This window comes from Vigna unguiculata, chromosome 1 (assembly GCF_037176805.1).
Source record: "Vigna unguiculata cultivar grain cowpea cultivar isolate G323 ecotype 2 chromosome 1, ASM3717680v1, whole genome shotgun sequence".
Taxonomy (NCBI): domain Eukaryota; kingdom Viridiplantae; phylum Streptophyta; class Magnoliopsida; order Fabales; family Fabaceae; genus Vigna; species Vigna unguiculata.
In genome coordinates this window covers 21,194,249-21,221,632 of record NC_140792.1, presented here as the reverse complement: position 1 = coordinate 21,221,632, position 27,384 = coordinate 21,194,249, and the positions used below count along the sequence as shown (strand labels likewise).

The 27,384-nt window shown below is 37.5% G+C and overlaps 2 protein-coding genes across 2 annotated transcripts; both read right to left on the bottom strand.

Moving 5' to 3' along the window:
• Window positions 1-17,016: 17,016 nt before the first annotated feature.
• LOC114188893 (uncharacterized) lies at window positions 17,017-17,880 on the bottom strand. The gene is made up of 2 exons (XM_028077561.1): window positions 17,677-17,880; window positions 17,017-17,307 (listed from the first exon to the last, which is right to left on the bottom strand). Exons 1-2 carry the CDS (start codon window positions 17,878-17,880, stop codon window positions 17,017-17,019), a joined length of 495 nt encoding a protein of 164 aa, XP_027933362.1.
• A 1,614-nt stretch (window positions 17,881-19,494) lies between these two features.
• LOC114188886 (uncharacterized) lies at window positions 19,495-20,745 on the bottom strand. Its single transcript, XM_028077551.1, has 3 exons — window positions 20,305-20,745; window positions 20,058-20,262; window positions 19,495-19,838 (listed from the first exon to the last, which is right to left on the bottom strand). The coding sequence occupies exons 1-3, from the start codon at window positions 20,743-20,745 to the stop codon at window positions 19,495-19,497; spliced, it is 990 nt and encodes a 329-aa protein (XP_027933352.1).
• Window positions 20,746-27,384: the final 6,639 nt, after the last annotated feature.

The following is a 27,384-nucleotide window of genomic DNA, read 5'->3' as shown; positions in this document are numbered from 1 at the left end:
GAAGTTGCGCCTAACACGAACCTACGACAAAAACCATGGACATAGAAACCCTAATTTTGGGAGAGAGAAAAGGATGCCACGTGGAAGCTCCTCATTAGACAGTCGAGTCAAATCTGGTCAAACATTCAAAGGTTGGTCAAACATTGCAAATTCTAGTTAAAATTGGTCAAATAGTCAAACAAAAGGGACAAAATTGGAAATTGGATAGAAATTAAGTTGCTAAATAATTAATTAAAGATTTTTAAGTAATTATGTTTTTGTATATCTCAAATTATCAACAAAGAAAATCGTCCAAATATTTTAGAAATTTATAAAATCTGTTAATTATTTGAGAGATATTATATCAAAAGATAAAAGATTTCAGCAACAGAAAAGATAAATTCCAAGTCCAATCAAGGCCTATATAAGAGACGAAGGGGAAGTAGAAAGGAAAAGCTCGACACTTTGGAGTTTAGGAACCCTTAGGGGGACTAGTTTCTTCCTCTTCTCCACTCTCTATTCTTCTATTTTTATTTTGCTTTTGCATTCCATGGAGTGCTAAACTTTTTGAATTGGTTCCATTGTAATTTTATTATGGATTATGAGGTTAGAATGAAATAATTTCTTTGTTTTTTTTATTATTGTTGTGGTTTTCATTAATCTATGTCTTTTGTCTTTGAATCACGTAAAAAGTTATGATTTTTACATGCTAGCTGATGAGTCATTATTTTCCTTCATTCCACTAGTCTTTGTGTACCCATTTGACAGTTGTTCAATGCTTAATTATTTATTTTTAGTGTGTTTTCATCTGTTGGGTTTTATTGGGCCATTATTCCAAATTTGGGTTAATTTCACATTATTTGGCCCAATTTTCATTTTTTTTAATTATTTTTAGCTATTTTGGTGAAACAATTTTGGAGCTTGGACATTAATCTTCAAATGAAGAGAGTTGCCACGTCATTTCCATGTCATCTAAGTGAATGAGCCAACATTTGAGGCCTAGTAGTGGCCTTTTTGTAAATATGAGTGGCAGAATTGATTTGACCACGAGATTTTAGGTCTTTTAGCATGGCCAGCCACACTTCATCTTCTCCAACCTCCATTTTTGCGTTTTGAGCTTTGGTGGGTGACCATGGAGGTGCCTTCTTTCATTTTTCACGTTTTAACACTCGTTTTTACCATTTTTATGTGCATTTGACAACACCCAATGTGGGTTTTAAATTTTGAATTCATTTGCTAGCTTGGGCATCTCATTTTCTGGATTATGTTGACTTGGAACAACACTCATGTATGGGGTTTTCGATTTTTATATGATAATAATGATTTTCGTTCATTTAAAGCTTTAAAATTCTCTTTTGCTCTTGAATTTGCGTTTGAATAATTTGTAAGTTAGGGTTTGATGCCCTGTTTTTTTGAATCCCATTTTGAAGGGCTTGTATGCTCCATTTGCATGTCTAGCTAAGCTTTTTGCATTGATTACTAGACAAATATGCATGATGAGAAATTGAACTAACATGAGTTTTAGGTGTATGATGGACTGTAATGGAATTTGGGGGTTTAGGATTTATCATGGGTGTAGGAAGAATTTGGGTTATGCCTAGAAACTAATGCACCGCCTGGCAGTGCGTACCTACTGCCAGGCGATAACCAGTGTAGTGGAAGTTCTTTGTGGTTTTGGCTGTTTAGGCGAGAATTGGGTCCTATGAAAGTTAAGTTAAAATTATGCATCTAATAATTATGTTAAAATGAACTAGTTGCTAAAAAGAAAAGGGGTTTAAGCATTGGTGGATGGTAAATTTTAAGTTAAATATATATATATATATATATATATATATATATATATATATATATATATATATATATATATATATATATATAATAAGAAATAAGAAGGAGGTTGTGAAACTCTGTTTTTGTAAATAAGTTAACTAATTATGATTGAGCTAGTATAGAGGTGTAGTTATTGGTTATAATTATGGATGGTTACGATGGTTGAATTAATATGTGAATTGTGCATTATGGAACCATTTCAAGAGTTGGCATGAGTTACTTGGAGGACTACTATGGGTGTTGAGTTGATTTAATTGGTATGTTGATTGAAATGATCATTGTGAAAGCAGAGCTAAGCCATATACACTTTAAGTTGTAACCTGTATGTACACTTGAACTGTTGGGGTGCTAAACCAGTAATTGGTATGTTACTAGTATAGCACCTGGTGGGACGCTAGGCGCCAGCCCACTGGAATCTGCTCCAAGTCTAAAACTCGCGTAACCACCTAGCAAAACTTCCTACACCACCAGGCGCCAACCCTTTGGAATTTGGTTTAACCCAATTTCATAACTTCTGTCTTGCGGGTCATCCTACACCGTCAGGCACCAACTCTCAGATTTTGCTCCAGAGTTCACTTTGTGGCCTATCGCCTTGCAGTTTACACTGTTCTGCCAAGCGTCACACCAGTAATTGGTAATTTACTGGTTTTTAGCACTCCAAAATAGGTTCCGATTAACCTATTTTTACACAAGACACTCAATTCACGCAAACATGCATCCATGACACGTAAATACACTTTCATATCATCAAGTTGAACTCAAGTACACAATATCACATGGTCATACATAAAAATCAACCACTTAAATATCCACATTCCTGATTAATATCCACCAGACACATCAGTGCCTCTCTTATATGTGTATGTCAACACATGAACACCATATCCTTGCTTTCATACTTCCCGAAGAATCACAATAAATTCATATAAAACCATCAAAACAAAGTGTTATACTCAACACACAATCTTGGAGAACCAAACAATATACAAACCAGGAAAAACACATAACTATTGCACCAAAATATGGCACGACAAATAAAATATTAATAATTATTATAATAAAAACACCAACAATAATAATGATAAAATGAAACAATAAAATAATAATAATAATGAAAATAATAATAAAATAAAATGAACAGTAATAATAAATTAAGATAAAATAAAATAATAATAATAATAATAATAATAATAATAAAATAAAGGAATAACAATAAAACAATAATAATGATAATAAAATAATAAATAAAATAAAAACAATGATAATAATAACAATAATAATAAAATAATAATAAGTATAATAGTAATAATAATAATACTAAAATAATAATAAAATAATAATAATATTAAACATAGTAATAGTAAAATAATATAATAATAACAACTAATAACAGTAAAAATAAAAATAAGTATAATATAAATAATAATAATAATATAAATAATAATAATAATTATGATAATAATAATAAAATAAAAATAAAAATAAAAATAAAATAATAATAGTAATAATAATAGTAAAATAAAATAAAATAAATAATAATAATAAGAATAATCATAATAATAGTAGTAATAATGTTCTCGTAGAGAACAAATAAGATATGTTAGACACAATTATTACCTTACTCTGGTCCGCAATCTCCTCAGTAGGCTTCCTCCCGGCTGATACATGCTACCTATGGATATCTCGATGTAATCGATTTAGACCCGAGGGGGTTACCTGTAGAAGAGACTTTAAAGCTCAAGTCAGCAAAATCTCTTAGAAAGTCAAATCTAGTGATTAGGGAAGTAATGAATGCGTACCTTTAATTACTGGGGTCCATGCTTATTTATAGGTTTATTAATTATGTCCTACCACGTCATGGGCTGGGCCATTGTTTGGGCTGTAGGTGGGCCTGGGCCCTAGCCCAGGTCCCTCAGTTAGATTATTGTGGGTTTGATGAATCTTACAAGAATGTTCTGGTTTTTGCCAAGTCCTTGCTTAGTTTCCTAGAGTTAACGGTTGATGAGTTCAAATTTTTGCCCTCATTTAATATTTAAATTTGGGGATTTAGTTGAATTTTCTGTGCTTAAAGATTGATTTAAATAGGATTTGTGATTATTGGATTTATTGAGTACGTTTGGTAAAAATGACATAAAAATTGATTTTAGTTGCATAAAATATTATTGGATATTCTAACGTTTGTTAATGCAGCTGAAATTTATTTTTGGTCATTAATAGTGTGGATTTGAAATATTCAAAGTTACAAAACAAGTCCAAAATCAGGAAATTATGGAAAAAAATAAATCAGGAGCTAAATGCACCCCCAGATTTTATTTGCACACTCCTCCTGCAAGTGGACCACAAAAACCTATTTTGCACCCCCAGTTTTTACTAAGTTGCACCCCTCCTACCACTTAAACCTATCTCAACCAGATTATGCCATGTGGCAATCCCCACCTTTCAAATTAGGCCAACCATATGATGACACGCGTCACAATCCTCCACTCACCAACTTGATCAATCAGAGCTTGCCACGTCACCATCCTCCAAAATGAAACCCTAATCCTAATTTTCTCTTCTCCTTCTATCACCCTCCACGGCAGCTGCCGCCGCCTCCGGCCACCACAGTTCTACCATCTTCCTTCTCGTCGGTGAAACTTCGCATCTGCACCGTTCACGAACCTGCACCATCTTCATCATCTTCATCTTGCTGCCAACACTACCACATAACTGCTTCCATTGACGAACCAGATTCGCAACCACCATTGCAGCCTCTACGAACACCAGAACAACACCACCTCCATTGCAGATCTGCATCTGCGAACATCATCTTTGCACGTCGCGCACACCATTGGACACCATCATAGACCGCTTTTCCGTCAACCACTGCAGCAGTGCCCAACGCCATGAATCTTCTCCGCAAGGAAACCACCACGTCGCAGCATCGCAGCCACCATTTTCGCACTGCAACAACGCCTGCACCAACGAGCAACACTCTCCATCTTCCCTGCAACACGACCCAGAAATCGCGTCCATGGTAGCGAACACTCTGTTTGAACCATTGCAGTAACTCCACGCATCAGATCGGAGAAGAAGAACGAAGCAGCGTCGCACACCACCATAACCATCGTGTTCGGAACAACATCGCGTCGGAGTCCACCGTGGCAACAACCGTTAAAGCTCATTCCTCCATTGCAACCAGCAGAAACCTTAATTCTGGAGAGAGAGTCTGCACTGCCACGTGTCAGCATCTGATAGGGCAGTCAAACAGGTCAACAAGTCAACTGGTCAAAGCCAGCAGTCAACTTTGGTCAAAACTGCAAAAATGGTTAAATAAGAAGGGTAGAATTGGAAATTGGACATAAATTAAGTTGCTAATTAATTAAATAAAAATAAAAGAATTAAGCAACCGATAGATAAAGCCCAAAGTCTAGTTGAAGCCTATATAAAGAGACTTAAGGGAGCAAAAGCGACACAACTGACAACTTAGAACTCTTTGGTTTTGGCAGATACCGTCTCCACCACATCTCTCATTCTTTCTATTATTTTTTTTCCTTCATATCATCATGTATTCCATCAAAGCCATGGAGGGCTAAGCTTTTAGGGTTGATTCCACTGTAATTTCTTAACTGGATTCTGAGGTTAGATGAATTTATTATGTATTTGTTATTTTGATTATTGTTGTGGTTTTGGTTTATCTATGTCCTTTGCTTCTTAATTGGATAGAAAATAATGATTTTAAATCTACACGCATGCTAATCATATGAGTTAAAAGGTTTTTAAATTCAATTGAGACTTACTTTGATTTTATTTAGAAACTTTCATTTGATTAAATAAGTTTTTGCCAATAATTGAGACTGTACTTTGATTATAGGTAATTACTTTAACTAAAATTAGTCAAGACTTTACTTTGATTAATTAAGTTTTCTATTTGATGAGGAAACAAAGGAATAGACATGATTAGGTATAGTAAAATTTAATTGAGACTGTACTTTAATTGAATTTACTATGGATAATCTAAAAATTATCACTTTTAATTGAGACTGTACTTTGATTAAAAGTGAGAATGCCAACAAATGAATTGAGTCTTTACATTGATTGTTTTGTAAATCAGCAACAATAATTAATTTAACAATAATCTCTAGATAACCAATGAAGAATCCTATTTAGAAAAAGCAGTGGAATTGACCTATTTACTATTACTGTGCTTACAATCTTTTACTTCCGTGTCATTTTCTTTGCATATCAAAACCCCTTATTTTTATAGTTGCTAGTTTTAATTCCACTTTTATAAGAATCAAATATTTGAGATCAATTCCGTATTCGTTGTGAGACGACTCAGGCTTATCTTAACCTTAACTAGTTTGTTCACTACTAACTTGGGAATACTGAAGTTCCTAAAGTTAAGTAGTGGTAATTTGATCGCCTAACGAAAACGATATCAACGAGTAACCCTTCTCGGTATAAGGATATGAGTACCAATGAGTTGTCGGTGGTGGATAGGGAGGAGGTGGAGGTGCTGATGAAGTTTACTGATAAACTGCCCACTAAGGGCTTAGTTAAGGTTTATAATTCGGTTCATGCTATTATTGATATTGAAGGTATCTGTTTGTGACTTAAATTGTCTCGATGTTTCTAAGTTAAACTAACCGAACTTTGGTGTATTCGTGCAGGACATATGACTCAAGCTGGAAAGAAGAATTTGACCCTTTTTCAAGCACCGAGGAAGGAGAAGGCAGTGAAGGCGAAGGCAACTGGGAATACTGAGGTCCCAACTTTGCAAGAATCGTTGGTGGAGGTGCATGTTCATGGCGGCACCAAAAGGAAAGCCAAGTTGCTGACTAGGCTTGGTAAGGGCAAGGACGTGAAGAAGGTAAGGGCCGCCTTGTTGGGGCAAGGGTCGTCTAGCGGTGCTAAGGGGCCGGAGGCTGGCCTGATTGAGTTGCCAGAGACGTTTGTCCGAAAGGATATCGAGATTAACATGCCTGAGATATTGATTAACTCCATCGATAGTGTGGAGCCGGACCACTTGGTAAGGACAATGGTGGAGTTTGGGAGTAAGGCGCTGATATTGAGTCACCGGGTTGGGTCATTGTATCATAGGGAGGTGAATGAAGGGAACCGGGAAAAGCTGGAAGATCTCCAAGAGAAGGTTGACAAGTTTGCAGAGGAAAGAGCTGCGTGGAAAAAGGAGAGAGAAGGGTGGGAAGAAGAAAAAAAGAGGTTGGGGACCTAGAAGGTTCGTTGTCTGGATTCAGAGACTAAGCTCAATGGGAAGATAGCGGACCTTGAGGCGGACTATTACGAGTTGAAGGAAAAATATGAAGCTGTGGAGGTAGAACTTGAAGATTTGAAGAGTTGCATTATTCAAGAGCATATTAATGGGTTTCAGAAAGGGGTGAGGTAGGCGACTTTCTTCTGCCAGGATATTAATGCGGTTGATCCAAGATTTGACGTGAACAAGGATGTGGTGGACGACCAGCTTATCAATGAAGCCGAGAGTAGCCCCGAGGAGGAGGCAGAGAAGACAACAGGGGATGAGGACATGAACGCGGGAGAGGCCGTTGAGGGTGATAACAACAAAGCAGCTTAGGGTGTAGTTTTTATGATGTTCTATTCGCAATGAATCCTAAGTCTGTAATAACTCGTACAATATTTTAACTTGCTTTTAATGTGATGCATATTGTGGATATATTTGTTCTGTGGCTGTTGACGATAGCATATGTGATAGGAACGCGTTTGTTGGATAATGTTGTTATGTATGCGATATGTTATGTTAAATGCGTATTTACCTAGAGGAGTATTATTGACACTTGTATGTTAATGAGAGTACTCGACCCGGGCCGCTTACGTGTGGTGAGGGTGATGAACTAAAACATTTTCAAATTAAGTTAAGGGTGTTCGACCTAAGCCGTTTACTTATGGTAAGGGTGGGGAACTTAAAGGCTTTAACATTAAGTTAAGGGTGTTCGACCCAGGCCGCCTACTTGTGGTAAGGGTGGGGAACTTAAACGAATTAACATTAAGTTAAGGGTGTTCAACCCAGGTTGCCTACTTGTGGTAAGGGTGGGGAACTTAAATGAATTAACATTAAGTTAAGGGTGTTCGACCCAGACCGCTTACTTGTGGTAAGGGTGGGAAACTTAAACGAATTAGCATCAAGTTAAGGGTGTTCGACCCAGGCCGCTTACTTGTGGTAAGGGTGGGGAACTTAAACGAATTAACATTAAGTTAAGGGTCTTCGACCCAGGCCGCTTACTTATGGTAAGGGTGGGGAACTTAAACGAATTAGCATCAAGTTAAGGGTGTTCGACCCAGGTCGCTTACTTGTGGTATGGGTGGGGAACTAAAAGCGTGTTAAAAGTAAGGTGAGGAGTAGTCGTGAGGTGAAAACCCCTTTGTTTTATTCATGTAATTTGGGGTGCCTCGTTAAAACCTCCCTGGCCAAAACCCTCCTTAGGGAAAAAAGACTAGGTGAGGGAAAAGAGTACACCTAGGGTTACAGGTATTCGGTACAATACATTTGTTTAATTGAAATAAAACTTGAAATGGGATACGTTCCACGTATTGGGTATCTCGTCCCCGGATAACTGTTCAATAATAATAATAAGAAGAATAATAAGAATAATAAGATTAGTAATAATAATAATAATAGTAAAATAAAATAATAATAATAATAATTGTGCCATATTTAGAAGAAAAACTCTAAACATCATGCCAAGCCAAAAAGAAGAATCATAATAATTATGGTAGTGATGAGATCACAAAGAGAACTCAATACAACAGAAACCACAAGCACACACATGCTCTTTCTAAAACCTCATACAACAAACATCAAGAGGTTAAAGGATAAAAGAATTTGGCTCAGGAGAAGGCTTTCATGCATCAATATATAACACAATTGCATATAATATCATTAAAATAGAAAATGGCAACTCCCCTAACCAGGATTCCTTGCTCACATTGAAATTCCAAGTCCTTTCATGATCACAACCGCATCCTACCTCTTTGGCTCAAATATTTCACACTCCAAATGGCCTCCCAATTCACTATCAACTCAGTTTTCCAGTGCATATTGGTGTATAACAAAAGGACTTTACGTCTCCCTAATTGCACTCTTATTCTCACTTTCCAACTCCAATTTTAATTCCATTAATGGATAAAACGAAATTACATTAAAATTGCCTTAATGGATAAAACAAAATTACATTAAAATGAGATTAAAGGTCATTCAATTGGTATTCCATGATGGTTTCCCAGCCCCTCCATCTTTGTTCCTCAAGGTGGCTAGGGTTTTTGACCCTTCTCATTCATGAACAAAATGAAGTTGGCAAAAAATGAACCTATTTCACATAAGTCGTCAAGGTTTGAACATACAACAATACAATTGTCAAGCCAATGCACAACCAATCAATGTTTCATGATAATTTCTTTGCATCTAGGATTATATTATCACGTCCCATGGTCCAACATATTATTATAATAATAAAATAATTAAATTAACACCCTAATGTCACACACAAGACTCGAACCCAAGTCCTTTCATAGTAACTAAGTACTTTCAACAACTTGAGCTAATATTATTCCTTGTCTTCTCTCTCCACATTAATTAACTTTGGGATTCCCGCCCTCGCATTTATTACCTAAATATTTATGGCTCAGAATGGCATCCCTTGAGTTGTGGCTCGGGATAAAGGGTAAACACATGGCATTCCTTGAGTTGTGGCTCGAAATGACATTCCTTGAGTTGTGGGTCAGAATGGTGTGTATTATCGATGCGAGTTGTGGCTCGTCTCCATTCGATTGAGCAATCACAGGTTGTGGCCAGTGATGTGCTAATATTGTGTTAAGAGTATGAACTGTAGTTCATTTTGGGAACTCCACCTAGTGTTGCAGAGTATGGTCCATAACATGATTTCCCTCACGTGTACTACAAGTTGTTGCTTGTAGGTGGTGGCAGCAAAGGATATCTTAAGGTTATCATTTCAAAGACGTAGAACATGGATAAACATGGTGGTGGCCATGGTTTATGGAATCAAAGGATAAGGTTCTCTAATGATTGTGTGTGCACATTGATTTGTGATTATATATATATATATATATATATGTGTGTGTGTGTGTGTGTGTGTGTGTATATATATATATATATATGTTTATATGTTAGCTCACCCTATTTGCATGTGTTCGACGATGATCGTGTAATTCGTTACAGGGAGCAAATGATGTTCTAGGTGGTGCTGGTGAGGCATAGAGCCGGAGATGGACTAATTTTGGGAAAGCTTTTATGGAGTTTTACTTGAGGATGTTCTTTTATGTTTTTGTAAACAATATTTCAATTGGTTTATGAACTTGTAATGATTAATGGAAACTATGGATTTTAAATATACGAGTTTAGTAAATGTTTAAATTTTCCTGTGTTTTGGGAAAGGCACTTTAAATTAATGCGATCTTATTAATTATTCTATATTATTTTATTAAAATTAGTAATACCCGACTAAGATGTTACACAATTGACTACATACAAGTCGAGGAGATGAGGATGCCAAGGACCAAGTTCCGCACTGATTTGCAACCATTGAAAAGAGACTATAAACACCATCTTTAGAGGTTTAGCAAGAGATAGGGCCACCCTATCGACATGAAAGTAGCACCTTAGGAGTATTCAATTCGTCAATGCCATAACTCGCGCACATAGATGCCGAAGAATGCCACCCATAACTTTCACAAACGCTGACTTTCAAGACGTGGAGCAAGACCAAGATGCCCTAATGGTCATCATTGTGGAGGTTGAAAACTTTGCAGTAAAAAAAGTGTTAGTTGATCAAGGAAGTTCAGTGGATATCCTCTATTATAAGATGTAGCAGAAGTTATAGCTACTAGAAGAAGCGATGACACCTCACGATGAGCCTATATGTAACTTTTTCGAAGAAAGAGTGTGCACCCGGGGATATATCAACCTGCACACAGTGTTCCGCGAAGGGAACCAAAGACCATACCCATGCGGTTCCTAGTAGTTGAAGCACACACATCGTACAACATTTTATTAGGGAGACCATCCCTAAACACACTGAGAGCGGTTGTATCAACCCTAATCTTGCAATGAAGTTCCCATCAGCGCCCGACGACATCATCACCATCCATGGAGACCAAAAACTTGCACGCGAATGATACATACAAGTCTATGGCATAAAGAACATGTCCTAGCCGCTAACAACATCGAGAGAGCACCAAGGGCAAGAGAAACTTTGGTTGGAGAAGATTGAGACCCAGGGTAGGAAGTGACAGAAGGATAGATCATGTGGGAGAAACGAAGGTCTTAATAGTAACGCTAGATAAAAGCCTGAAGGTTAACTCATGCTTGAAACTAGAAGAGGAAGTCGTGATTGGAACAACATTAAGGGACAACGTAGACCTTTGTGCCTGGTCAGCAGCATATTTACTAGGAATGGATCCTCACTGGTGACATCTCTCCAGTTGGGAAACACCCCTCCAACTGAGAGCATGTCAGGTCTGCAGCCCAATACACCCCAACCCCTCGCCCCAAGTGTCCCCCCCACTTCGCAAGGCAGGTTGTTGTCAGTGGGTATCGAACCCCAAACCTGACCTTTAACACCCTCCCAACTGGAGAGATGTCACCAGTTGCGCTGCAGCCATCCATCGACTATTAGTTTTCAAAGAAGCCTGATACGTCTCCTAGAGGAAAATAAAGTTAGGAGAAGAGAGAAGGTTGGTGGCCAAGGTAGAAACAACGAAACTTCTAGAAGCCAGATTCATTGGAGAAGCCCAGTATACGACTTGGCTCGCCAACATAGTCTTGGTAAAAAATTTTAGCGGCAAATGGTGCATGTGCGTTGATTAAACTAACCTGAATAAGGCTTACCCCAAGGACGCATACCCTTTGCCAAGTATCAACCACTTAGTCAACGAAGTAGCAGGAAATAGCGTACTTAGTTTCTTAGACGCCTACTCTGGCTATAACCAGATACCCATGGCACCCGCTGACATGATTAAAACTGCGTTTATCACAGAAGACACAAACTATTTTATAAGGTCATATATTTTGGCATTAAAAACGCAAGAACGACCTATCACATATGATGGACAAGGTCTTCATATTTATGCCCTCATTTAATGTTTAATTTTAGATTTTTAATTGATTTTGGTTCTTAAAAGGTTGATTTAATTGTGATTTCCTATAATTGGGTTTCTTGAGCATGAGATAGAAAAACATGTTAAAAATAACTTTTCAGTTGCATAAATGTTTTTTGGATATTTTGAGGTGTGTTAGTGCAGCTGCAGCTAAGTTCAACTCATGGAGGTGTGAAAATAAATTGATTAAAGATTCATGACACCTTAAAGATAAATCCAAGAATAGAAATTATCAAAATCACAAAAAATCCAAGCCAACCATTGCATGAAGAAGGCAAGAAAAGTTTGAAAAAGTGAAGAAGTTTTCTAAGCCAAAAAAGGAAATGAGCAACAAAAATTGGACCATGTGATTTTCTCTATCTTTTTCCAAAAAAAAGGGACTTTGATAATTCATAAATATTTATGATAATTTTGGAAAATATATCTTTAGATATTTTATTTGATATTTTGGAATAATTATCTTATTTAATTATATCATAAAATATCAAAAGATAATAAATACCAAATCTTTTAAATATGGCAAAATCTTCTTAAATCTTTTTAGATCTCCACAACAAACAAATATATCTTAAAGATATTGGATTATTTAAAAGATAATTTGAGAAGATTGCAAATGATTGATTTGAAAAATTAATGCAAATATTAGTTGGTGATAATTTATCACGTATCTTTAAGTAATTAATTATTATACAAGAAATTATCAACCAACTATATTTGTCAAATAGTTTATATCTCTCCAAATATTTTTAGATACTCAAAATAATATGATATTTATGATTATTTTAAAGATATTTGAGAGATTTTAGGAACAAAAAAGCCCAATCCAATCCTATATAAAGAGACCAAGGGGAAGCAGAAAAGACAAGTTCGACACTTCGAAGTTTAGGAACCCTTAGGGGGGACCTAATTCTGTTTTCTCTCTCTCTCTCTCTCTCTCGCTATAATTTCTTCTTCTATTTTTATTTCACTTTTGCATTCATGGAGGGCTAAGCTTCAAGGGTTAGTTCCATTGTAATTTCTTAATTGGATTTTGAGGTTAGATGAATTAATGTATTTATTCTTTTGATTCTTGTTGAGATTTATTTTCATCCATGTCTTTTGGTTCTTAATCTAGTAAAAGTAATAATTTTTACATTATAGCTAGTTAGCACGATGTTAAATCTACGTAACATAACAATTATATGAGTCCAAGGGTTTATAAATTTTAAATGCAAAGTTACTTTGGTTAAATCTAGAAATTTTCATATGATTGAATCAGTTTTTGCTAATAATATTGAGGTTACTTTGATTAAAGGTGAAAATTTTAGTTAGAATTAATCAAGAAGGCGTGACGGCTGCTGTAACATCCCTAAAAGATATTACTTACTTAAATATTTAAAAAAATATAAAAAGAAGCTTGAAGGTCGCAACTTTATTAATTCCAGCCGCGGGAATAAAACAAAATTTAATGTTCAATGCGACAATCATTTAATAAATAAAAATAATTCCAAAAGTTATTACAAGTTCCAAATAAAACTTTAAAACATAGTAAATCCCTAGCTCTAATTCCCAACTAGTCCCTCTCTCCATCTCGAGTGTTAGCAGCATTACCTGTATCATCAACTGCTCCCGTGTAAAATTACACGATCATCGTCAAGCACAGACAGAAAGGGTGAGCTCAACAATATATATAAAAATCACATAAATTAAATAATAGAAAACACCCAATCTTATTATCATAATTACATCTTGGTTACATTCTCAACACACCCCAAGGCTTTTCAACCACTAACATACAACAAGGTTAGTCATGGACTCAGGATTCCTGATGCTCACACGAACCTGCCCGCTCGTGGTCCTGCCTCTACGAACCTCCCCGCTCGTAGTCTTACTCTACAGACCTACCCGCCCGTAGTCCAACACATGTGATCCACAAGTTACGTACCTCCCCGCACGCAACATCTCTCAACTGTGAGCACGAAACATACAAACCTACCTCGCTCGAATCTCCACAGGAGAGTAATCGAGTATGAACCTCCCCACTCATACCATCACATGTTATCCACCATCCATGAACCTACTCGCTCATGGCACAACATCTCCTAATCCATGTTTCATCAAAGCGTACAAAGAATACACATAAACTGCACTCAACTCGCTTGGGCTAGAAGCCTTAGCTTAATTGACCAGGCTAGTCTCGCTTAAGCTATGCCTCCTCGCCTGAGCGAGCGTGCTGGACTGATTAACCTGCGAATTCTCACTTAGGCGAGTTCCTCCTCCCTAGGCAAGTTCACACTTTGCCAAACACCTTGTCGCCCAAAACCCTGATCCCCTCGCCTGTGCGAGGCACCCCAAAACACAGTCTCACATCCTCGTTTTCTCACTTAGGCGAGATGTTCTCGTACAGAAACACAATTCTGGCTCTGCAACTCTCGCCTAGGCGAGCTTGGCTCGCCTGAGAGAGACTATCAGATTACCTCACTGTTACGCGCACACAAAACCTGCACACCATGCCAAAACCTCAAACAAACATGACAACCAGACCCTTTCATCGTTCCAACATTATGAACCTATTTTAGACTCCAAAATTTGACTCCCAAACCAAGCAATTACCCATAATCCCATACAGTACCAAGAACGCCAGTATTTCCATACATTCACGCAAGGGTTTGGTCATATACAACAAAAGAATCACCCACTCAATTCACAACATGTTGGCACGAAAATCTTATGGTAAAGGTACATAATTCATTGCATAGTACAGATTACACAAGAATCTTTAACAATTCATGAAAAGTATGCAAAAGAGCTCCCCTAACCTGTGAATTCTTGCTTCAATTGGTTGTCTAACCTTGGCTTTGTGATATCCTTTGCCCTCCCAATCAATTACAGCTTTGCTCTCTGATGAAGGATTGACCTCAACCAAGGATGGAGGCACATGCTTAAGAAGACTAAGCATGTTTAGAAAGGAAGTTCACTAATCCTTCATTCCTTTCATTTCTGTTTGTTATTTTTGATTTCCAAAGTTGTCTTAGTTTATTCAACTTTAGTTGACTTGTTGACCTTTGACTAGGTTTGACTTGTTGACTATAGTTGACTTGAATTAAGCCAACATGCTAGTCTATGCTTATTTGCTTTGTAGGTTAATTAGGAGTAAGAAAGCAATGCTAGGTGGCGCATGGTGATTGGGGAGCATAAATGATGTGGAGGAGAGATTAAAGCAAAGGCATAAAGCATAAAGTAAAAGGCATGAAGCAAGTGTACCTATGTACCTTTGGTCTCCTTTGTTTTTAGCACACTTTGGCCACTTTTTGGAGACATATAAGACACATTCTTTGTCTCCTTTTGTGCTAGAACAAAATTAGTCTTGCGTACACCATAGTTAGCTCTTTTGTCTCTCATTTTTTGTAACCTTATTTGACCTAGTTTCTAGAAGCTAGGGTTAGGTTTTTGTAGAGACATCCTTAGGTATCTTTTATTTGCTTAGAGGCCCATAAACTCTTCTATATAAGGGGTGCTCCTAGACATGTAAAAGGGTTGAACATTTTGAAGTAAAAACACTCTTGTGTCTCAACCATTTGTGAGAGTTTCCTCCCTAGGGAGTGAATACTTTTAAGCCTTATCTTGCATAGCAAGTGGCGGCACATATCCACTCATCTTCAAGGTTGCCATGGCTTCTAGCCTAGCCTTGTAGTGGCATGTTTCTCACATTTTTACCATTCCTTTCCTTTTCATTTTATGTTTTCTTCTTCCTTTAATTGTTCTTGGTTTTCTATGGTTTATGTGCTTTCCATTTCCTTTGTGTTTTGAATCAATTCATCATCTTCTTCTCTTTAGCTTTGTGAAAGGAACCTTCACATCTAGATAGCTTGCTATCTTAATGTCTAGTGGAGATTTCACTTAGCTTTCTTAATCAACTCACACCATATTCAATAATCTTAAAAAGGAACAAGATAATCCTTCATCACTCTCAAACCCCAAATTCACTTTTCCACTCAAAATTCGTGATCCTTTCTCACTCTAATTTTTCAGACTTCCAAAACCCTTCTAATTGCCTAACTCTCCCTTTTTATATTGCTCCTAATTGTGGTAAATAAAATAAAACGAAAATTGACTTTTTAATTATTACCTTTCATAAGCCATTATGGACTGTTTTTCCAAACTCCCTTGGCTGCCCATTATCTCTAGGGCTTTCCTACCCTTTTACATTCAGACCACAAGTATTATAGCAAAAATAAAAGGATTAATATGTTCTCATTAAGGTTTGAACACACAACTGTGGTATCACAAGACAAGTGCACAACCAATTCAACTAAATCATGTTTGTGATAATTCCTAAAATTTTAGGATTATGTTATCACGTCTAGCATTCAAATATACTAACGAAATAATGCATAAATTAAAATAACACACAAAGGCATACATAGGACTCGAACCCAAGTCCTTTCACACAATTAAGTACTCTCAACCATTTGAGCCAGTACTTTTCAACGTCACAACAATTAACACTAAGTGCCATAAAGGCTTCCACTACCCGCATTTATTAAATAATTATTAATTTAATTATTTAAATTTCTCAGGTCTTACATTCCCCCCACCTTTAAAGATTTTCATCCTCGAAAATTGCACTTACTAGGAAACAAGTGTGGGTAGGATTGCCTCATGCGATCCTCCATCTCCCAAGTCATCTCCTGAGTGATTTCATCCCAGAGGACCTTCACTGTCTTTATTTCCTTTCCTCGTAGCTTTTTCACTTGCGAGTCGAGGATCCGCACCGGCCTGTGTTTATGGTCAAGTCTTCTCTTATCTGAATATCATCTGACTCTAGCACAAGGGATGGGTCTGCTATGTATTTCCTCAACTGAGAAACGTGAAATACATTATGCAGATTCGCCAAGTGCGGCGGCAAGGCAATCTCATAGGCTGCAGCGCGCCAATCCTTTTCAGTATCTGATAGGGTCTAACAAACCGTGAAGTTAACTTTCTTGATTTGATGGCTCTCCCGATTCCCGCTGTCGGTGTTACTCGGAGGAACACATGATCCCCAACTTCAAATTCCAAAGGCCTCCTCCTCTTGTCTGCATAGGACTTTTGCCTGTGCTAAGTTGCCTTCATTCTCTCCTGAATAGCTTTGACCTTCTCAATAGTCTGTTGTAAGAACTCTGGACCGAACACTAGTGATTCGCCATCTTGATTCCAACATAGTGGTGTCCTGCATCGCCACCCATACAAGGCCTCATATGGCAACATACCAATACTGGAGTGATAACTGTTGTTGTATGTAAATTCCACCAAAGGAAGCATATCACCCCAACTGCCCATGTGATCCAGAACACAGGCTCGCAGCAGGTCTTCCAAGGACTGGATCATCCTCTCAGACTGCCCATCTGTCTAAGGATGATAAGCAGAACTCATTCGTAACTGAGTCCCTAAAGCTGCCTGCAACGACTGCCAAAAACGAGAAGTAAATCTCGGATCTCTGTCAGATACGATACTAGTTGGCACCCCATGCAATTTGACTACCTTTCTAACATATAACTCATCCAGCTTGTCCATTGACATCTTCTGATTAATTGCCAAGAAATTGACACACTTAGTCAATCTGTCTACAATCACCTAGATTGAATCATTTCCCTTAGTTGTTCTCGGCAAATGCGTCACGAAGTCCATTGCAATACTATCCCATTTCCACTACGAGATGTTTAACGGTTCTAGTGTACCCCCTGGTCGTTGATGTTCAATCTTGGCCTTCTAACACACCAAACACGACGCCACAAAGTCAGCGACATCAGTTTTCATTCCATTCCACCAGAAGGACTGTTTCAAATCCTGATACATCTTAGTCATACATGGATGTATGCTAAGACGACTTTTGTGTCCCTCCTCCATAATTTGCTTCCTTAATCTCCAATTTCCCGGCACACAAACTCTATCTTGGAAATGCAAGATGCCATCAGATCCCATTCTGTAGTCTTTCCCTTTCTCAGTACCCAAACCAGCTCACAAACTGCTGTAATTCAGCGTCACCCTTCTGCCCCTCGCGGATTAACCCCATGAGATCACTAGTTAAGGTTAGCACACTTCCTAGGATAGAATCCTCTCCCAACTGTATACCCAGATTCATATCTCTGAGTTTCTCAATCAACTCCAGTTCTTTCACCATCATCGTTGTCTTGTGAATCTTTTTCCGACTTAGGGCATCCGTTACCACATTCGCCTTATCTGGATGATAAAGTAACTCGAAGTCATAATCCTTGAGATACTCCATCCATCGTCGCTGCATCATATTCAACTCCTTCTGATAAAACAGGTATTTCAGACTTTTGTGGTCACTAAAAACCTGGAACTGAGAGCCATACAAGTAGTGCCTCCATGTCTTGAGAGCAAACACTACGACAACCAACTCTAAATCATGGGTGAGGTAGTTCTTCTCGTGCACTTTCAACTGTCGAGAAGCGTAAGCTACTAACCTCCTCTCCTGCATCAACATACACCCCAAGCCCTGATAGGATGCATCACAAAACACCTCAAATTTCTTACTGGTGTCTGGTATAGCTAACATCAGGGCTGTTGTCAATCTCTTCTTCATCTTCTCAAAGCATTCCTCGCATTTCTCGTCCAAGAGAATGGTTGGTCTTTTCTAGTAAGCTGGGTCAAAGGACTTACCGTTTTAAAGAATCCTTCCACAAACCTCCGGTAATATCCAGCCAACCCCGAGAAACTTCGTACCTCCATCACAGTTCGCTGTCTTTCCCATTTCAACACCGTATCAATCTTGCTTGGATCCACTACAATACCATGTGCTGAAATAACATGCCTTAGAAACTGTACCTCTTCTAACCATAACTCACATTTAGACAACTTACCATAGAGCTGATGTTTTCTAAGTACTGCCAATACCACATTGAGATGATCGACATGTTCCTCATTGTTCTTGGAATAGATGAGAATATCATCTATGAACACCACTACAAACTTATCCAAATAGGGCCAAAAAATCTGATTCATATAATCCATAAAGACTGCTGGAGCATTAGTCACTCCAAATGGCATTACTGCATACTCGTAATGTCCATACCTTGACCTGAATGCCGTCTTCTGGACGTCTTCTGATTTGACCAAGATCTGATGGTATCCAAACCTCAAATCTATTTTGGAAAACACACCTGCCCCTCTTAACTGATCAAGCAAATCATCAATCCTCGGTAGTGGGTACTTGTTCTTTATCGTCAGTTTATTCAACTGCCGATAGTCTACACATAACCGAGAACTCCCATCCTTCTTTTTCACTAGCAACATAGGAGCTCCCCATGGCGATGCGCTAGGTCTAACAAACTTCTTCTTTGACAGATCCTCAATCTGCTTTTTCAGCTTTGCCAACTCTGTTGGTGCCATTCTATAAGGAGTCACCGACACTGGACCCGCCCTAAGGATTAAATCAATAGAGAAATCTATGTCCCTACTAGGTGACAACTCGGGTATTTCGTCAGGAAAAATGTCGACATACTCGTCGACCACTGGTATACTTCAGATTTGTTCCTCTGAGCTTTTCTTTTCTCCATGAGCCACTATCATGTATCAAGTAGTTCCTTCTTCGATCTCCTTTAAAGCTTTATGAGTTGAGATCAACTCAAACCCTTTCGATTCAGGGAACACCACTCTGTGTCGTCCGTAATCAATGGCAATGTGATTACTTGACAACCAGTTCATGCCTAGTATCACGTCCAGTCCCTCCAAAGGCAAGCATATTAGGTTCGCCTTGAATCGCCTGCCCTTTACCTCCATCGAGCATCCAACACAGGCAGAAATAGTTGAACCCTGCCCAGATGCTAGTGTTGAGACTATTAACTCGCATCCCAGATCACGAGTCGACAATCCCAGATTCTTCACGCAGTCATGAGATATAAAGGAGTGCGAAGCTCCTGAATCAAACAACACTAACACCCAGTTACCCAACAATAAGCAAAAGTCGAGTATAAGGCTACCTGATTGAGTGGCCTCCGTGCTGGTCAAAGCAAAGACTCGACCTGCTGCTCTAGGCCTATCTGACGAAGATGATGGCGGTCATGCTCCTATGGTAGTCTTCTTATTAAGACACCTGTTAGCAAAGTGCCCCGACTGATCACAAGCATAGCACTTACGAGTGCTAGCACTGTTTCCCCCACTGCCCGCAGACTGTGTACAATCTCTCCTCAGGTGTTCTCCTCCACAATTATAGCACCACAACTTCTGTGAGGATGATGGCGGTCGGCTATAGGGCTTCTTCTGTTGTCTGTCCTCAGCACTAGTCTTCTGAGATCTGCTGACCTTGCTGTGTCCTATCTCCAATTGCTCTACACTCTTGGCCTACTCGACCAAGACAGGAAACTCCCTGACCCTCAGTGGTACAATGAAGTGCCTCAATTCATGCTTTAGGCCACCTTCAAATTTCCTGCAACACCACTCCTTCGTCACAGTCTGAGAGTAAAACCTCGCCAAATACTCAAATTTCTCCACATATGCCTGCACTAACATCGACCCTTGCTGCAGGGTAAGGAACTTAGCTTCACGCTCATGCTTAGCGATGTCGGGGAAGTACTTCTCTACAAACTTCTTTCTGAAGTTAACCCAATTCACCTCCTCCTCGCGGGTCTGCATCTGTTGCCACATCCCCATCCACCAGTACTCTGCCTCTGTCACCAACAGAAAGGTGGCAAAAGTAAGTTTTTGAGCCTCCGAGCACTCTATCACCCCGAAGATTTTCTCACATTCACACAGCCACGCATCTGCCTCATCTGGGGTGGCTTTGCAGGTAAACTTCGCCGGCTTGTGGCGCATGAAATCCTCCATCGTCATAGGCTTAACAAGGGGAATCATCGGTCTCGGCTACGCTGCAACAGGCTACATCGCGTCCACCATCCTGTGGATTGCGTTCGTAATCTCATCTGCCCCAGCATTGTTTTTACGCCTCCTATTAGCCATTGCCTGTGCATGCCACATAATTCAGCTGTTCACATTACCCAGTTCAGATTATAACCAAAACAACAATCATTATCATTCAACACCAAAACATAAAATCACACAAAAATGCAGTAAGCTCACTTCCCAAGCTCCCCAAAATCTTAAAACATTTGCTTTGATACCAAATGTAACATCCCTAAAAGATATTACTTGATTAAATATTTAAAAAAATATAAAAAGAAGTTTGAACGTCGAAGCTTTATTAATTCCCGCCGCGGGAATTGATGAAGGATTGACCCCAATCAAGGATGAAGGCACATACTTAAGAAGACTAAGCATGTTTAGAAAGGAAGTTCACTAATCCTTCATCCCTTTCATTTGTGTTTGTTATTTTTGATTCCCCAAGTTGACTTAGTTGAATCAACTTTAGTTGACTTGTTGACCTTTGACTAGGTTTGACTTGTTGACTATAATTGACTTGACTTAAGCCAACATGCTAATCTATGTTTATTTGCTTTGTAGGTTAATTAGGAGTAAGAAAGCAATGCTAGGTGGCGCATGATGATTGGGGAGCATAAATGATGTGGATGAGAGAGTAAAGTAAAGGCATAAAGTATAAAGTAAAAGGCATAAAACAAGTGTACCTATGTACCTTTGGTCTCCTTTGTTTTTAGCACACTTTGGCCACTTTTTGGAGACATATGAGACACATTCTTAGTCTCCTTTTGTGCTAGAACGAAATTAGCCTTGCACACACTATAGTTGGCTCTTTTGTCTTTCATTTTTGTAACCTTATTTGACCTAGTTTCTAGAAGCTAGGGTTAGGTTTTTGTAGAGACATCCTTAGGTATCTTTTATTTGCTTAGAGGCCCCTAAACTCTTCTATATAAGGGGTGCTCCTAGACATGTAAAAGGGTTGAACATTTTGAAGTAAAAACACTCTTGTATCTCAACCATTTGTGAGAATTTCCTCCCTTGGGAGTGAATACTTTTAAGCCTTATCTTGCATAGCAAGTGGCGGCATACATCCACTCATCTTCAAGGTTGCCATGGCTTCTAGCCTAGCCTTGTAGTGGCGTGCTTCTCACATTTTTACCATTTCTTTCCTTTCCATTTTATGTTTTCTTCTTCCTTTAATTGTTCTTGGTTTTCTATGGTTTATGTGCTTTCCATTTCCTTTTTGTTTTGAATCAATCCATCATCTTCTTCTCTTGAGCTTTGTGAAAGGAACCTTCACATCTAGATAGCTTGCTATCTTAATGTCCAGTGGGGATTTCACTTAGCTTTCTTAATCAACTCACACCATATTCAATAATCTTAAAAGAAAACAACATAATCCTTCATCAGGAATAAAACAAAATTTAATGTTCAATGCGACAATCATTTAATAAATAAAAATAATTCCAAAAGTTATTACAAGTTCCAAATAAAACTTTAAAACATAGTAAATCTCTAGCTCTAATTCCCAGCTAGTCCCTCTCTCCATCTCGAGTGTTAGCAGCATTACATGTATCATCAACTACTCCCGTGTAAAATTACACGATCATCGCCAAGCACAGACAGAAAGGGTGAGCTCAACAATATATATAAAAATCACATAAATTAAATAATAGAAAACACCTAAATTATTATCATAATTACATCTTGGTTACATTCTCAACACACCCCAAGGCTTTTCAACCACTAACATACAACAAGGTTAGTCATGGACTCAGGATTCCTGATGCTCACACGAACCTGTCCGGTCGTGGTCCTGCCTCTACGAACCTCCCCGCTCGTAGTCCTACTCTACGGACCTACCCACCTGTAGTCCAACACATGTGATCCACAAGCTACGTACCTCCCCGCACGCAACATCTCTCAACTATGAGCACGGAACATACGAACCTACCTCGCTCGTATCCCCACAGGAGAGTAATCGAGTATGAACCTCCCCGTTCATACCATCACATGTGATCCACCATCCATGAACCTACCCGCTCATGGCACAACATCTCCTGATCCATGTTTCATCAAAGCGTACAAACAATACACATAAACTGCACTCAACTCGCTTGGGCTAGAAGCCTTAGCTTAAGCGACCAGGCCAGTCTCGCTTAAGCTAAGCTTCCACGCCTGAGCGAGCGTGCTGGACTGATTAACCTGCGAATTCTCGCTTAGGCGAGTTCCTCCTCGCCTGGGCGAGGTCACACTTTGCCAAACCCTCAAACACTCGTCCAAGCGACAAGTTAAGAAAAACGCAAAATTTAACAAGAGGTCTCGCTTAAGCGAGAATCTCTTGCCTGGGCGAGACACCTTGTCGCCCAAAACCCTAATCCCCTCGCCTGTGCGAGGCACCCCAAAACACAGTCTCACATCCTCGTTTTCTCGCTTGAGCGAAGCAACAAGTCGCCCAAAAATCCTGTCATTTCACCTAAGCGAGTAGCTCGTACAAAAACACAATTCTAGCTCTACAACTCTCACCTAGGCGAGCCTGGCTCGCCTGAGCGAGACTATTAGATTGCCTCACTATTACGCGCACACTAAACCCGCACACCATGCCAAAACCTCATACAAACATGACAACCAGACCCTTTCATCGTTCCAACATTATGAACCTATTTTAGACCCTAAAATTTGACTCCCAAACCAAGCAATTACCCATAATCCCATACAGTACCAAGAACGCCAGTATTTCCATACATTCACACAAGGGTTTGGTCATATATAACAAAATAATCACACACCCAATTCACAGCATGTTGGCACGAAAATCTTATGGTAAAGGTACATAATTCATTGCTCCTAATTGTGGTAAAAAAAATAAAACGAAAATTGGCTTTTTCATGTCTATTATTACCTTTCATAAGCCATTATGGACTATTTTTACAAACTCCCTTGGCTGCCCATTATCTCTAGGGCTTTCCCACCCTTTCACATTCAGACCAAAAGTATTATAGCAAAAATAAAAGGATTAATATGTTCTCATCAAGGTTTGAACACACAACCATGGTATCAAAAGACAAGTGCACAACCAATTCAACCAAATCATGTTTGTGATAATTCCTAAAATTTTAGGATTATATTATCACGTCTAGCATTCAAATATACTAACGAAATAATGCATAAATTAAAATAACACACAAAGGCATACATAGGACTCGAACCCAACTTCTCTCACACAATTAAGTACTCTCAACCATTTGAGCTAGTACTTTTCCACGTCACAACAATTAACACTAAGTGCCATAAAGGCTTCCACTACCCGCATTTATTAAATAATTATTAATTTAATTATTTAAATTTCTCAGGTCTTACAGTTGCGGCATGGTGAGGGTGAGAGAGGAGAAGAAATTAGGATTAAGGTTTCTAATGGTGTGAGGGAGAGAAAATGATGAGGTGTCATGTTTTGGTTGGGTATTTTAATGAATGGAGGATTGACGACGTGGCAAATTGTAAGTGGTTATGTTAGTGAGTGGTGGATTGAGGACGTGACAAACTTTAATTGGTTATTTTAGTAAGTGGAGTATTGTCACGTGGCGTAATCTGGTTGAGTGGAGGTTAATTGATATTAGAGGTGCAAATTAGTAAAAAGAAGGGTGCAGAATAGAATCAGAAGACGCAATTCCAGGAGGGGTGTGGAAAATAAAAACTGGAGGTGCATTTAGCTTCAGAAATATTCCTTTTCAGAATTAAATGGCTAATTGCAGAAGGGGGTGTGAAAATGAAAACTAGAGGTGCATTTAGCTCAAGAAATTATAACTCAATTGTAGAATAGGGTGTACAAAATGAAAACTAGAGATGCATTTAGCCCCAGATGTATTCTTTTTCAGAAATAGATAGTCCAATTGTAGAAGGGGTGTGAAAATGAAAACTAAGGGTGCATTTAGTACTTGAACTATTCCTCTCCAAAATTATGATTTTGGGACTTATTTTATGACTTGAAATATTCACAATTTACACTCTTAAGGACCTAAATTAAATTACAGTAGCATTATTAAACTCAATAATATTCAATAATATAGTATGCAACATTATTAAACACTTAATGAGAGCAAAGATTCGACCCGTCATACCCTCCAGGCGGTCTGGAAGCGGGTAGCGCCTAGCGATACGTGTCCCTTGCTAGGCGATTTTACTGCAGCAATATTGGTGTTCTTATTCTTGATGTGCGTGATCTACAAAGCTTTAGTGATGCCTTAAAGGTCAACTTGCTGGTGTTCCTTGAGTTGTGGCTCATAACGTATCCCTTGAGTTGAGCTCGGGATAGGGGTTAAGCACGTGGCATTCCTCGAGTGTGGCTCAGAATGGCATCCCTCGAGCTGAGCTCGGGATGGCGGATGAACACGAGGAACCCTTGAGTTGAGCTCGGGTTGGCGAGTGTTACTGGTGTGAGTGTGCTGGTTGTGGCCAGTACGGATGGGTCCAGATGGATTGCCCTCCTTAGTAATTAGCTTATGAGTTTGGTAGTCTTGGGATGTTACGAACTATGTTCGTATTTGGAAACTCCACCTAGCGTTACAGTGTGTGATCCGTAGCATGGTTTCCTACACGTGCTCTATCGGTTGTGGCCGATAGGTATGGCAGCAAGATATCTTAAGGTAGTCACTAGAAGACGTAGAGCACGGTTAACATGGTTGTGGCTAGGTGGTATGAAATCAAAGGATGAAATTCCTTTGGTGTGATTGTGTGATATATATATATATATATATATATATATATATATATATATATATATATATATATGTGTGTGTGTGTGTGTGTGTGTGTATGTATATATGCTAAAAAAATATATGGTTATTTTGTTAGCTCACCCTATCTGCTTGTATGTGGCGATGATCGTATACGCGGTATACGTGAGTAGATGATGTTGTAGTTGGGACTGGTGAGGCGTAGAGCCGGAGCGAGGCTAATCTTGGGAGATTTTTATCAGAGCTTTTATGTGGTTTTATGATTTCAAATAAATTATAACTATGGATATTAGTGGACTTTTGGATAATTACGATTTTACTTATACTTATGGATTTTGGTTTATTATTGAAAGTAATAAAAGTTCTAAATTTCCGTATTTTTGGGAAATGAAGTTTTATTAATTGACATTAAATTATTATTTCTTTATTTTATTAATTAAATTCATAATATCCGGTCGGGATGTTACAGAAAGTATCTAATCCATCACCCCTACTACAAATATAGGTAATTGGGTAAGATGTAGAGGATTCATAATTTCAATATTAATTGGCCACACTCTATAAATTAAAAACTTATTTTATCGTCAGAGTGTCTTTTGTAGACAATTCCAAATGGACCTGAGAAGGTCAAGAATTCAATAAGGCAACACCTTGAATAATAGAAATATCAAACTAGCATTAAAGACTTAGGTTGTGGTCTTTTGAGAGGAATGATTTAAGGGAGAGGAAGAGGAAGAGATCGAAAGGATTAGAGGGTGAAATTTATGTTGTTTCTTTTAAGGGATTAGAAGGTAATTTTAGAGTGAATTAGAGAGTGGAGTTCGTAAAAGCTTGTGAGTGAGTTGACTGATGTGACATATTAAAATAAACATTTATAATAAATAAAAAAGCTAGATTACCAAAATATTTCTAATGTTAAAAGTAATATAAAATACTATATAAATGATTTACAATAATTTATTTAATTTTTACTGATTGTCTGAAATAATAAAAGATTTATTTATAAAAAATGAATAATAAAATATATTTGGTATAAAAATAAATTTAACATCTATTAAATATTTATTTGGGAAATAATTTGATACTATTAAATATTTAACATCTATTAAATATTTACGTTCTTTATTTTTTTTTATGTTTTTAATAGTAATTTTGAAGTATTCAATTTTTGGTTTTTTTGATATAAAAATATTTTTTAATTTGATACTATTTGTTAATATAGCTAATGGTTTTAAATTTTTTTTTACCTTTTCTTAAAATTTTATACAATTTTATATTATTTATATATTTTTAATCTTTAGATTTTTACTAATAATTTAATTAATGAACCAAAAAATAATTTTTTTATTTCTTATGTAAAATATTTTACATTTTTAATTGTTTAGATAATTTTATTATTAAAACTTATTTATTTAAATAAAGAAATATGTACATTTTTAATTTTAATTTACTTATGAAATTATTCAGAAAATATTATTATATAATTTTAGTCATATATAAAATATATAATTTTAAATTAAACTTTATGTTATTAAAATTATAAAATAATATTATTTTATTTAATTTTAATAAGAAATTAAAACTAAAAATACATAAATTTATTTGTTAACAAAATAAAAATCGTAAATTTTAAAAACAAAATTATCTAAAAATTTCAAAATAAAAAAATAATATTTACACATAAAATAAATAAAAAATCATAACAAATTTTAAAGACCAGAAGAAATTCAAAACTTTTTTTTTAACTCTTTAATTAAATAATTAAAAAATATTTTAAAAGAAAATATTTTAAAAAAAATATTTAAACAAAAATATACGATGATACAAAATTTTAAGAAAACAATTTCTTCTTGGAAAA

Excerpts from the sequence above, each read along its gene's own strand:
- LOC114188893 (XM_028077561.1), bottom strand. The coding sequence starts at position 17,880 with ATGGGATCTGATGGCATCTTGCATTTCCAAGATAGAGTTTGTGTGCCG. Across the intron at positions 17,308-17,676 it reads ACTTTGTGGCGTCGTGTTTG|ACAGATGGGCAGTCTGAGAG; the intron begins GTGTGTTAGAAG and ends TATCATCCTTAG.
- LOC114188886 (XM_028077551.1), bottom strand. The coding sequence starts at position 20,745 with ATGGAGGATTTCATGCGCCACAAGCCGGCGAAGTTTACCTGCAAAGCC. Across the intron at positions 20,263-20,304 it reads ATGAATTGAGGCACTTCATT|GCCAAGAGTGTAGAGCAATT; the intron begins GTACCACTGAGG and ends TTGGTCGAGTAG. Across the intron at positions 19,839-20,057 it reads GGGAAACAGTGCTAGCACTC|GAGCTTCGCACTCCTTTATA; the intron begins GTAAGTGCTATG and ends TGTTTGATTCAG.